Source organism: Sus scrofa, chromosome 16 (assembly GCF_054392235.1).
Source record: "Sus scrofa isolate SSC_HxYL_T2T_F1_AM1 chromosome 16, Sscrofa_HxYL_maternal_Yorkshire_Landrace_v2.0, whole genome shotgun sequence".
Classification (NCBI taxonomy): Eukaryota; Metazoa; Chordata; class Mammalia; order Artiodactyla; family Suidae; genus Sus; species Sus scrofa.
The window spans coordinates 83,316,905-83,329,872 of NC_139398.1; the positions used below are offsets into that span (position 1 = coordinate 83,316,905).

The following is a 12,968-nucleotide window of genomic DNA, read 5'->3' on the forward strand; positions in this document are numbered from 1 at the left end:
GGGTGGGAGAGGGATGGAGGAGGAAGTTAGGGTTAGCAGATGTAAGCTATTATACACGGAAAGGATAAACAACGAGGTCCTACTGTACAGCACAGAGAACTATATTCAACGTCCTATGATAAACCGTATTGGAAAAGAATATTTTTTAAAAGGATATACACATATATATAACAATCACTTTGCTGTATAGCAGAAATTAACACAATACTGTTAACCAACTATACTTCAATGTTTAAAAAACTTTTTTAAAAAAGATATGAGACAATTTATTAAAAAAAAACATACACGACAATTCAATGAAAGCTTTTAAGTGATTAATAGTAGAGGTGGTACAGAAACAGGGCAAAAATTGTAAGCACGGGATCCAAGAAACTACTGGTACATGATACATGGGAGAGGCCGGACTAAAGAATCTCAAAATTTCTAAGAATTCTCCTGTGAATCACCCAACAAAACAGAGGCTCATTTTATAATTCACAACTATTTCTTCCTCATTTTTTAGAAACTTAAGTCCTTTTTTTTTCTGGCAGTCCCCAGAGCATGTGGAAGTTCCCTAGTCAGGGAACAAACCCATGGCAAAGTTGTAGCCTGTGCCACAGCTCTGGCAACGCCAGATCCTTAAGCTGCTGCACCACAAGGGAACTCCCTCTTCCTCATTTTCAAGTGTGGTAAATTCAGAGTTGTGTACATGAAGACTGCCAGAAGTCCAACACGTTTTTGATTTTCCTGAACATAACAATGTAATGAGCTTCCAAACAAGTAGTAATAATGGCTACTATCAGGATTTAGATTCTTCATACTTTACAAAAGGTTTTCCTGTACACTGTAGTATTTGGATGAGTCAGGGCTTAAAAATTGGAGTTCTCATCTCTTATTGTCTTTTAAGCACTGTGTGACCTGAGGCCAGTTACTAAACCTCTCGGAGTCTCCATTCCCAGCAGCCCGGCTCAGTTTACAATGCAAAGATTATTAGTGAGTCAATGGCTGAGTGACCAGACTGTAAATATCTTGCTGCAGATGTGTGAGCTAGGATAGCCAGAGGACACTTCAGCTTCAGGGAGGATTCACATATTAAAGGGCACATTTTGCTAATAGCAAACGGGAAGGGAGAATTTGGGGTGAATCCATTCTCTCACTGTCCTGCCTAATGGGATTCAGGCTTATGAAAGAGGCCTAAGGCCAGGGATGGCTTGTGCTGTAGTAGCTGCTGGGAGGGAGTACCATGTTCCCAAATCTTATTACCTGAGAGGAGAGGCTTCGGAGAGCACAGGAGCTTATGAAAGCTTCATAACTGCCTTTCCTAGAGTGGCTCGAGAGGTGAATCACAGCAGCAGAAATGTCGTAAATCACCAGGTGCATGGCTGTGGTCCCCTTTGTCACACCAGAGCTGCAGAGCAGCCAGGAGTCTGGTGCTGAATGGAGAAAAGGCTGACACCATGGTACCAACTGTGGGCCATGGAAGGTGTCCGACAGGACATCCCAGGCATGTGGGGACAATAGTGCAGCTGAAAGCAGCAGTGAGATTAGACAGCCTCCAGACTGGCTATCAATTGCTTCACACACACACACACACACACACACACACACACACACACACACGGCACAGCACGGCACAGCAAGGCAAAGGAAGGCAATATATTGCGTGCATACTATGTAGCAAGAACACTCCTTGGTGTTTTTCACCAGTGCTATCTGTTATTCATTGTGCAAAATTTCTTTGACATATCAGGCAACTAAAGTTCAGAGGGGTTAGGTAACTTTCCCACGGTCACACAGCTAGTAAATGACTGAGACAGGATTGATTTCAAATCATCTGTTCTTTTTCTTTTTTGAGTTCATTCTGAGTTTATTTTTTATTACTCAATGAATTTATTACATTTACAGTTGTACAGTGATATAGCATTTCCATCCCAAACCCCCTGCATCCCCTCACCCCCCAACCTCTCTCCTTTGGAAACCATACGTCTTTCATCTTTTGAAGTCTGAGTCAGTATCTGTTCTGTAAAGAAGTTCATTGTGTCCTTTTTTCAGATTCTACATGTAAGTGATAGCATTTGATGTCAGTATCTCAATGTCTGACTGACTTCACTTAGCATGATAATGTCTAGGTCCATCCATGTTGCTAAAAATGTTGGTATTTCATTCCTTTTAATGGCTGAGTAATACTCCATTGTGTATATGTACCACATCTTCTTGATCCACTCCTCTGTCAATGGACATTGAGGTTGTTTCCATGTCTTGGCTATTGCAAATAGTGCTGCCATGCACATTGGTGTACGTGTGTTTTTTCGAGTCATGGTTTTATCTGGTTTTTTTTTAATTACTCAATGATTTTATTACATTTATAGTTGTACAATGATCATCACAACCCAATTTTATAGCATTTCCATCCCATACCCCAGCGCATCCCCCCACCCCCAAACTGTTTCCTTTGGAAACCATAGTTTTTCAAAGTCTGTGAGTCAGTATTTGTTCTGCAAAGAAGTGCATTGTGTCCTTTTTTCAGATTCCACATGTCAGTGATACCATTCAAAGTTGGTGTCTCATTGTCTGACTGACTTCACTTAGCATGATAATTTCTAGGTCCATCCATGTTGCTACAAATGCCATTATTTCTTTCCTTTTAATGGCTGAATCATATTCCATTGTGTATATGTACCACATCTTCTTGATCCACTCCTCTGTCGATGGACATTGAGGTTGTTTCCATGTCTTGGCTATTGTAAATAGTGCTGCAATGAACATTGGAGTACATGTGTCTTTCCAGTCATGGTTTTCTCTGGATAGATGCCCAGGAGTGGGATTTCTGGATCAAATGGTAGTTCTATGTTTAGCTTTATGAGGAATCGCCACACTGTTTTCCACACTGGTTGCACCAATTTACAATCCCACCAACAGTGTACTAGGGTTCCTTTTTCTCCACACCCTCTCTCCAGCACTTATTGTTTGTAAACTTTTGGATGATGGCCATTCTGGCTGGTGTAAGGTGGTACCTCATAGTGGTTTTGTCAAATTATCTGTTCTTTTCACTCTTTTCAAACCATTCTGTATCACACCTCGTAGTACATTTCAGTAACACACACATGCAATATACACACCACATACATACATCGATCAAGGCATTTTATACTTTTGCACCCCATGTCTATATGCAAGCCACGTATGCACACAAAAATGCCCCTATGAAATAGCACGCTTAACGGCACTCTTTGATATGAGCACAGGTCTTCACATGTTTGCATCTCTAAATCTATGAAACACAATCCAATATACATCCACAAACACCCCCAGGCACACCCTAGTCCTCATACACATCCATACACATCCACCCATTTGTACCCATAACACGCATACACATCACACCTAAAAACATACCCACATCACACACTCACAGTCATCCATATTCACACCTGTAAAAACAGTTTAACGCCTTTGTTCCTCATTCTGTCCATCAAGATGAGCCCTTCAGGACACGAATAAGGAATCTTCAGATTCCTGACCATGAGTGTCTAAAGCATTCTGAATACCTCCAAAGGAGTAACAGATTACTTTCACTATTTTTCATTAATGGGTATAAGAGTCTAATTAGTTTTAAACTGCTAGTCTACACATGGATATTTATGAATACTTCCTGCTCACCAGGATATTTGATTAGTTAAAGTAGCACATTATTCATTCGTTCATTCATTCACTGAACAATTACCAAGCACCAGTTATGTGTGAGACACAGCACGGAAGACACAGTAGGAGATTAAATAAACACCCATAGATACAACCACCACGAGTCCTGGTCTCAGAACACAGACACAGAGACATGACAAGGATGCACCATCCTGACACGTGCATGACTTGAAAGGCCCCCCGTGAGTGAGGGCACGTGAGAGGAGGGGGGCACAGAGAGAGGACAGCTCCAAGCTTCTAGTCCTAGAAAATGGGAAAACGCCAGTGCCACCTGGGCAACCGTGGCCCAGAGGAGCAAGTGTGGGTAGGAAGCTGTGGTGTTCAGTTTGAAATGAACTTGAGGTGTGGCAGCACATGGGACATGGAGATGGACGTGCCCTCTGCGTGTGTGCAAACGAAAAAGGGGCTTAAGGCAGAAGCCAGGATGGAGACAGAGATTTCCTAGGCACCCATTAGAGGGGACCACTTAAACAGCTGCCACTCGGAGAAGAGAAAGGGGCAGAGGCGAAGAACAAATGAGGCAGTGCAGATCCTCGGGGAGCATGACGTCCCATTCGGCCAGGTGACCGAAGCTGTCACTGAATGTGGGACACAAATGCATCTCTCTATCCCTCCACTTCCTCCTGTGGAGCAGCCCCGCAGCACACGCAGTGAGGTGTCGCTGGGGTATAATTTCAGGACCGAGGAAATCCAGTTGCCCAAAGCAACGCAAATGACAGAGCTCCCACCCTTAAGCTTCCAACTTGAACTGTTCTAGAAATCTGCATGCCTTTGAGATTGTGGCAGAGAAGGGCCAGTGCTCTCAGACATCAGTAATTCATACCGCAGTACAAATGAACACCCAGAACTACTTTGTTAGTGGGGGGCGGGGGGATTGGCGACAGAAACAATGTGAAGCATCCCCAGCAGTCTGATTCCAAAACCCCCAACTCTTGATACACTGAGGGAAGCGACCACAGATTTACTCTGGGACCTTTGTTAGTTCCTGGCCATGCTTCAATTTTCCCAAGCAAGTATTTTTGAAAATGCATGAGGGAGTTACCTTCACAGCTCAGCAGTTAACGAACCCCACTAGGATCCATGAGGATGGGGGCTCCATCCCTGGCCTCGCTCACTGGGTGAAGGATCCAGCGTTGCTGTGAGCTGTGGCGTAGGTTGCAGATGCAGCTCAGGTCCTGCTTTGCTGTGGCTGTGGGGTAGGCTGGCAGCTGTAGCTTCAATTCTACCCCTAGCCTGGGAACTTCCATATGCTGTGGGTGTGGCCCTAAAACAAGCAAAGCAAAAAAATAAAGAAAGAAAAAGAAACTGTATGAGATAATCCCTTAAGTGTAGGCATTTAAGTTTGTTGCAGGTTCTGAGAACAAATGAAGTAGAAGCCCCTGATTAAATTTGTGTTCCCAAATTTGCATCTGACTTTGCCATCTTAAAAAAAAAAAAAAAAAATAGTAATTGATTCTGAAGAGAACCTTTGGGGCAAGGCTGGACTATTTGATCTCTAAGGTTCCATGGGCCTATGAGAGTACAGTCACCCAAAAAAACAGGGCTGGGCCTAGAGGAAGGCTAACCCTTCAATTTCCCCTCCCAGGGAAACCAGGAGCCGAGTGTTCAAAACCTTAGAGATGAACTTTAAAAGAGGCAAAAGCTTCTCAGAATCCATCAGACACTCGACTGCCGGCCTGGGTCACACACTGGCTGACACTTGGGCTGGGTAAACAAGGCAGCCTGGCCCTTACCTCATTAAGGACCCATATCACCTATTCTCAGGATAAGAACACTCTAGTGGTTCTTAGGGCTGGGCAAGCAACAGAGGCTGAGCAAGGCTGGGATCTGATGACAGCATGAGAAAGGGCCATCATTAACCCTCTGCTTTCTCTCTCCTTCCTTAGCCTTGCTGCTTCTAAGGAGGCTGAAGCTGCCCGCTCCGCATCCAAGCCTATGTCACCCTCGGATTTCCTGGATAAGCTAATGGGAAGAACCTCTGGATACGATGCCAGGATCAGGCCCAATTTTAAAGGTAGATAAACTTGCCTTCCAGAGCCCCTGGGATCTGTTCCCTAGACTGTGGAAGCGAGCGGTGTGGAATTGTATCCAGTTGGGAAATACAGGGTATGAATTCCGCGACTTCCCTCTATCGGAGGCAGACACTGTTAGTCAATTCACCAAGACCAAACAAAGCCTCGGAAAGCCCAACCCAACAGCAGCTCTGGTTGCCAGGAGTCCATAAGTGAATTAAACCTGTTTGCTGGCTTTCTGGGCCTCAGTCTCCTCATCTCTGCAGAGATGGAGTTGGCTACCACTGTGGCTTTAAACGATACTTCATGAAGTCCTAGGGCTTCTATCCTGCATCCCAAAGGGGAGAGACAGAGGACAGGATGAGCAAGCCCACCCTTGCTTCTCCCCCAAATAAAGCAGCACCACTTTTATTTGACTCAGATGAGAAGCTTCCAACTAAAATTCATCTGCTTAAAGCTTCCCCTCGATGAATAAATCATTCTGACCTCTAGCCTGATCAGAGTCACAATTTCAAATGTCCAGTAATGCAACAAGGAGTGGTAAAGACTGAAGAGAGAGGAGCAGGCCCCTGGGGAGTGGGCAGCCCTTCCTTAGCCCCAGCCCGTAATTACCCTCCAGAATGTGGGCCCCATGTTGCCAGATCCTTCAGAATTCCCAGGAAAGCCAGATAGCACGATTTCAGAGAAACTTCTTGATCCCTAAAACATGTAAATTCAAATAAAACATATTTGTGGGCCAAACATGCCCTGTGGGTAGCCAATTTACAAACCATAACTGATGTGAGCAGTTTCTTTCCGCTCACAGTCCTGTAAGATCTTGATGTCTTATAACAAGAGGGGACCAGTTCCCTTTGTCCACTGATGCTTTAGGCGGTTGTGACCACCTCTACGAGCTGGGCGGGCTTCTGCAGTTGCAGGCCTAAGGACTTTCTTGGGATCCTGCATACTCTGACTTCCTTTCCAGCATCCCTGCAAAAACCTTATTTCAAAGACCCACAGTCAAGCTCCTAATCAATTTTTGATTCCAGACGCCCTTCCTCCTCTCCCTTTTGGCTCAAGTCCAAGTCCAAACAAGGGATGTGACAGCTGGCAACAGCTTCCTAATATTGGCTCACCCAGCCCCCATTCTCCAAGTCCCCTTCTTAGAGCACTCTGCAAGCAGAAAACAGTCTGTGAAATGCACTGAGGTTGGTTGGAGCCCCCCTCTCACTGCTGTTCACTTCAAGGTGCTTTTGCACCTTGCTCCTGAGGCCATTACATCCCAGGATCTTTAGCATAACCTTTCTTCCCTCGAGGACAGGTGTGTTGGCACCCAAGCCCTTCACCAGGGCCACAATCTCAAACTCCCAGAGGGGCCGGGTGGGTATGGCACACAATTGAAGCAGGATGGGGATGAGCAAAGAACAACAGAATGCACAGGCTCCTCCGAGGGCTGCCAGGCACACAAGCCCTGGGTAGCGAGCTTTCCAAGATAAGGCTTAGTTCTGGGGGTCTGTGTGCAACCTTCCAAGCTGGCTGCAAAAGCACATCTTTTAGAAACACCGCTGGCCAAAGCAAACACATAGAGAACTGACCACCAGGTCGCATCCTCTGCCCCGCTCCGTTTTCAGGAATTCTGGCCCACTGCGCCCCCTGGTGGGCCCTCTCCAAACTCAAGCCTGAGTGGAAGAGCCTTGGTCTTGCTCTCTTGAGAAAGGAGGGGGTCCTTTGTTGAATGTGGGTGCATCCAGGGTTCATGTGTCAGTCCTCCTTTGCACATACTCTGTACCTGACACAAAGAGGGCCCTCAGTAATCCCACCATGAATGAATGAATGAACCACCCCACGAATAAACTAGGTAGATCAGTGAAGTGACTTTCCCAAGTCCTGATGCCAAGATGGGGGACTTTAACCCAGCCAGCCTCTCTGACTCAGTTCTCTGTTGAATGCTAGTGATTTATTTATTAGCTTATTTCATGAGTCATTTATTTATTTACTTACTTACTTACCAGTGGGCATTTTTAAGAAATGAAATTTCACCCAGGCTATAAAACCGTTGAATTGGTGTCCTTCCCCTCCCCACTCTGAAAATCTTATTCCACACACTTGGGCCCAAAATATACAGGACTTGATCATCCCTTCAGCCTCTCCCAACCCTGCACTACCTCTAACCCTCTACAACCCCCTACAACATGGGTGCTGAGCAAGGTGCACCTTCTTGGAACCCCACCCAAGGAGATGGGAAGCAAGATTTCTCTCTGTCCCTTGTGTTGAGGGCTGGAACATGGGCAGCAGGGGACCCTGTGGCCCTGAGCTCCACAGCATCTTTCACACTTCCACCCGGGCACACACAAGACTCCCCCAAACCCCCCACAAACCTCAGAGTTCCTGAAAAGGCCAGGCAGAGTAGGCCCCTGGGACTGCAACACAACAGGAAGAAGTCTGCCTTGTTTGAAAACTGCACAAAGTGATTGATCACTCAGCAGGTGCCTTCAGGCACCAGAAATTTTGTCTGCTTCTGACTCTCTTGAAGGTGGGGGTCCTGGGAAGAGCAGGCACGGTCTGCAGAACACAGGGGCAATGCAAATCAAAGCACTGAAGTAGGGAGTTCCCATCGTGGCTCAGCAGTAACAAGCCCAACTAGTATCCATGAGAATGTGGGTTCAATCCCTGGCCTCCTTCAGTGGGTTAAGGATCCAGCATTGCCATGAGCTATGGTGTATGTCACAAATGTGGCTCAGATCCTGCATTGCTGTGGCTGTGGCTTAGGCCTGCAGCCGCAGCTCCAATTCGACCCCTAGCCTGGGAACATCCATATGCCACAGGTGCAGCCCTAAAAAAGCAAAGGAAGGAAGGAAGGAAGGAAGGAAGGAAGGAAGGAAGGAAGGAAGGAAGGAAGGAAGGAAGGAAGAAAGAAAGAAAGAGAGAAAGAAAGAGAGAAAGAAAGAGAGAAAGAAAGAAATAACCGAAGTAAAAGGCTCAAAAAATGGGTTTTAGCCCTCCGACTACTCATCTGCTATCTGTGACCCAGAGTACATCACCTGATGTATCTGGGCCTCTGCTTCTGCATGTATAAAAGGACCCAGTAGGACCAGGCCCTGCCAGCTTTGAATTCTGTGTCTTTGCTAAGATGCTGTGTATCCTAATGGCTCCCAGGATCAGGGGCATGGCCCAATGCAAACATATACACAAAAGCAAAATTAAACTTTAATATTTAATGAAATATATACATTATCCTGCTGCCAAAGGCAGCCAGATTGTAATTTTCTCAAGGATAATTTAATTTCAGATTTATTTCAATGAACCACACCTCCCCATGGGGTCCCTTTGGCTGGCGCCCTCTCACACACATAAATCAGGATCTCATTTATACAAGAGTCACAGCACCAGACACTTACAGGGCCTGGCTGGGAACTCTGTGCACATCATTGCAAGGTGCAGGCAGTAATTCTTTGGGGTGTCTTAATGGTATGAGACTCAATGAAAAAAAAAAAAAAAACCTGGATATGAGTCTAAATGAGAGGGAAAAAACGTTATGGGCCTTTGTCTGGAAGAAAGTGACCAAGGTGGCAGATTTCCACTCAGCATAAGGAAACATGTTTTGGCAGGCAGAGCTATCCAACCACGGGAAAGGGCTACTTGAGATGAAATGAGTTCCCCACTGCTGGAAGTGATGACGCACTCAGTCTGGAATGGGTAGCAGTGGTTCCTAAAACTGGTTATGCTTTAGAATCACCCGGATCACTCGTTGAGTGATAGACGCTGGACTAATCCCCACAGATTTGGATTCCCTGGTTCAGGGGTTGTGCCAAGGAATCTGTAGTTGGATAATTTCCCCGGGTGATTCTACTGCAGACAGTCCTGCAGGCTCATCAGTTTGGGAAGCAATTGATTAGGTGACCTTTAGGAAACCTCCCAGTCCTGAAATCCTAGAACCTCATGATTCAAATGGGTAGCTTCCACAAGGGAATTCCAAACCTAGGGAGCTGAGAATGACTGCCCAGATCAAGTGCTACGCTCCCAAATGGATGAGGAAATTGTGACCCAGAAAAGAGAAAGGACAGGCCACAGGGGAAACAGCCAGTGAGTGCCAGGCTGTGTCAAAACCCACGGACCCTGGCAAGCCCTGGAAGGAAAGCCTGGCTTCTCATAACGGGACTGAGTCACTTTCCACACACCCAACTTGATGAAGAGAAGGAAATCTTTGCTGAGTTTGGATGAAATACTTGGGCTACATTTTCAAGAGGGACAAGAGAGGAGTAGATATCAGAAAGCTTAGGTTCCCATCCTGGCTCCACCACCTGGATATATCAGCCCAGGTGAGTTACTAAAATTCTCTGTGCTCCATTATAAAGCTGGGACAGTCACTTGGCCCTGTCTACCTCAGGACCTCATGGGGATCAACAAGAAAGTGGGCCTGAAAAGAGTCACAAATGGCATGTCACAATCTTCATGTGAAGGACTATGACCTATTATCCAAGTCTTACCCACCTTCAAGGTCAGCTCAAGGTCATCGCCTCCATGAGGTGTTCCCTAATGCCTTGCTCTTCAGAACCTCTTTCACACCTGGACGGGCTACTGCTTGTATTACCCTTACCCATGGTCTCATGTTCCTCCCTGGTTATTTTATGCTGGCCCTCTTTCTCAGCTCATGTGGAAACACCATGCTTCAAATCCTGGATTTTGCCACTGTGCAAACTTGGGCATGCCCCTTCCTCTCTCTGAACCTCTTTCCAACAAGTACAGTCATTAAGACCATAGCCTGGGAACTAGATCAGTCTGAACTCAAGCTTGATCATCTACCAGCCGTGTGGCCATGGACAAATAGCCTCTCTATACCCGTTTCCTTGTCTATAAAATGGAGCGAATAACCATGTCTGCTCACGGAGTTGTTCAGAGGATCGAATGAGATAATATTACCAACACTTTCAGCACAACAGCAAACCTTGCTCAGTAAATGGTAACTGCTATAATTAATAGCATATAAAACGAAGAGTTGGGGCTTCAGTTAGAGGTCACTCTAGCAATGAGATTTCAAAGAGCAAATATTCCTCCACTTCGTTCCTATCATTTGCAATAGGATTCAAAAAGCTTGCCTGGAAAGTTTTCAAGAAAGAACATATGGACTTCCCTTGAGGGTCCCTCTGGATTCCTCGGCTGGTAATTCCCATCAACGCCCTTTCAGACAATGATTCTTGGTTCATAAGTTCAAGGCAAGGAGCTTGCGGTTCCTTGCAATTCCCAAGATGGCCTCCAAATGTTGTAGCTGTAAATACACTTCAGCCACAAATTAGAAGCCAGCAATGGGGTTTGGGGAAGGGATTTCAACCATATGGCAAGATGATGACTCATCTAGTGTTAATGAAAGTACATCTCAGCCTGGCCTCTGGTGTTCTGTACCTGGTGCTCACTTGGGGACCAGGGATTCTGGCATCCGATGTGGCCGAGAGTCCCAGCTGCTCGGGGGTGGGGTGGAAAGCAAGTAGGGGGTTTCCTCCACCAAGAGGGACCCATCCCTGGAGTCAGTGTCCCAGGAACAGGTCCAATCCTGCGGGTTTCTTTATGGTCTTAGAGTTAAGCAAGAATCTCTCTTGATTGGCAGGTCCCCCAGTGAATGTGAGCTGCAACATTTTCATCAACAGCTTTGGTTCCATTGCTGAGACAACTATGGTGAGTGAGTCAAAACACAAGCTGCTGCTTCTTGCTCGGGATATCTTTCCCTGTGAAATATTTACCCTCTGCATTGGTCTCCCCCAAGGAGGTGGAAAGTCTGGTGTGGTTTTTCTGTTTTGTTTTGTTTTGTTTTGTTTTTTAGGTCTTCAGAGATATGGACATTTTTACTGTGCTATTCAATGTTTTGGGTAAAGACATATACCTGAAAATGGCCAATGACCTAGTAGGACTAGGACATGCTAAACACTCGGGATCACAAAAACAAAATTCTATCAACAGGCTATATTTTAAAAAAATGTGAAGACCTGCTTGTAAGTTTAAAATTCAGCTGTGGAATAGCAGAAGATGGGTACAGAAGTGGAAATGCGTATACGGGGTTCATTCTTCTCTCTGCTTTGGTATTTAAAAATTCCTGCCGTGAAACATTTAAAATAAGTCAATTACACTAGAAAAAAAGACTAGAAGGAAAAATGCCAAAATGTTGATAGTAATCATCCCTGGATTGGAGATTTATGGATGATTTCATATCAGTATTTCTTTATTTTTCTAATTTCTGCAATGAGTATATATTACTTTAGCAATGATAAATAAATGTAATGCTGCTGCAGAGTTTTTTCCTCAATCCTTGAAAACAAACAAAAAAATCAATCGTACTTGGTTTAGCTCATGAGAAAATAATTAAAGGCAGCCTAAAATCATCTCTTTATGAGCAGAGTGAGAAGCAGCCAGCAATCACCAAGTCCTATAGATGCTAATTCCCTGAAATCCCCTAAACCACCCATCCCCAGACATCCACCTGTCCCTAGTCTAGTCCGGGCTTCTGCTGTGACTCACATTACTGCAAAGCATCCCCTGACTTCCATCTTGCCCCCTCCAATCCATTCTTTCTCACACAGTGGTCTTTCAAAGATACAGACCTCACCAGACCAGTCCCCTGATTTAACACAGCCTCCAGGCTCCCCTTCCTTTCAGCATTAAGCTTAGAAGGCCCTTTTGATTCTGCTGGGCTTCATCTCTTCCCTCTCACTTCCCATCCTGGGTAAATCAAATCGCCCAGTGTCCTCCACATGGTGGGGGGTGGGGTGCTCTCCCTTTGGTTTGCAGCCTTCTATTGGTGCTGCTGAGCCCTCTCCCAAAGCACCCACTCCAGCCTCCTTTGTCTTGCCATCCCTTATGCTCTTTTAACTCTCTGCTTAGAATTACCTCCATAGGAAGCCTTCACAATCCAACACCTGTGTACACATGAGTTCATGTGTGTGCTTGACCTAAGGCTGGGATGGGTCTGTTCCACCCATTCTCATGACGCAAGCTACAATTCCCATAAGGGCACTTATGACCAGCGCCTACACTCCAACAGTCTGCTTCTGTGTCCCTCCCCTCAACATCACATCAGTTCTTTGGGGGCTGGAATCGTGTCGAATTTCCTGTGGTCACCTCAGCAGCTAGCACAGTGAGTCAATAACAGGTACTCAGTATTTTTTTAAAATAAACAAGCCAGATCAGATATATTGTCTGCTGTCTGTTGGTCCTAAACATTTATGGAGATTAGATTTAATCTTAAGAGTCCCAGACTGGCAAAAAATCACTGTGCTCTGTACATCATGGGGAAAACAGTCCAAAATC

General features: G+C 45.6%; 1 protein-coding gene and 1 long non-coding RNA gene across 9 annotated transcripts in view; one reads left to right on the forward strand and one right to left on the reverse strand.

Annotated features, from left to right (window-relative positions):
- Positions 1–12,968, reverse strand: part of LOC110257249 (uncharacterized) — an 830,883-nt gene that overhangs the window by 768,476 nt on the left and 49,439 nt on the right. The window contains exons 3-4 of one of the 7 annotated variants that reach the window (XR_014831020.1): positions 2,398–2,806; positions 1,820–1,919 (exon numbers count right to left, since the gene is read on the reverse strand). The exons of the other annotated variants lie outside the window; for them this stretch is intronic. This is a non-coding gene — a long non-coding RNA (uncharacterized LOC110257249). Of the gene's footprint in view, positions 1–1,819; positions 1,920–2,397; positions 2,807–12,968 lie in introns of those variants that run through there. 7 annotated transcript variants of the gene reach the window in all.
- Positions 1–12,968, forward strand: part of GLRA1 (glycine receptor alpha 1) — an 88,866-nt gene that overhangs the window by 32,923 nt on the left and 42,975 nt on the right. For both annotated transcript variants that reach the window (XM_013984908.3, XM_013984909.3), the window contains exons 2-3: positions 5,568–5,695; positions 11,275–11,342. In XM_013984908.3, coding sequence (XP_013840362.1) covers positions 5,568–5,695; positions 11,275–11,342 — 196 coding nt within the window. The remainder of the gene's footprint in view (positions 1–5,567; positions 5,696–11,274; positions 11,343–12,968) is intronic.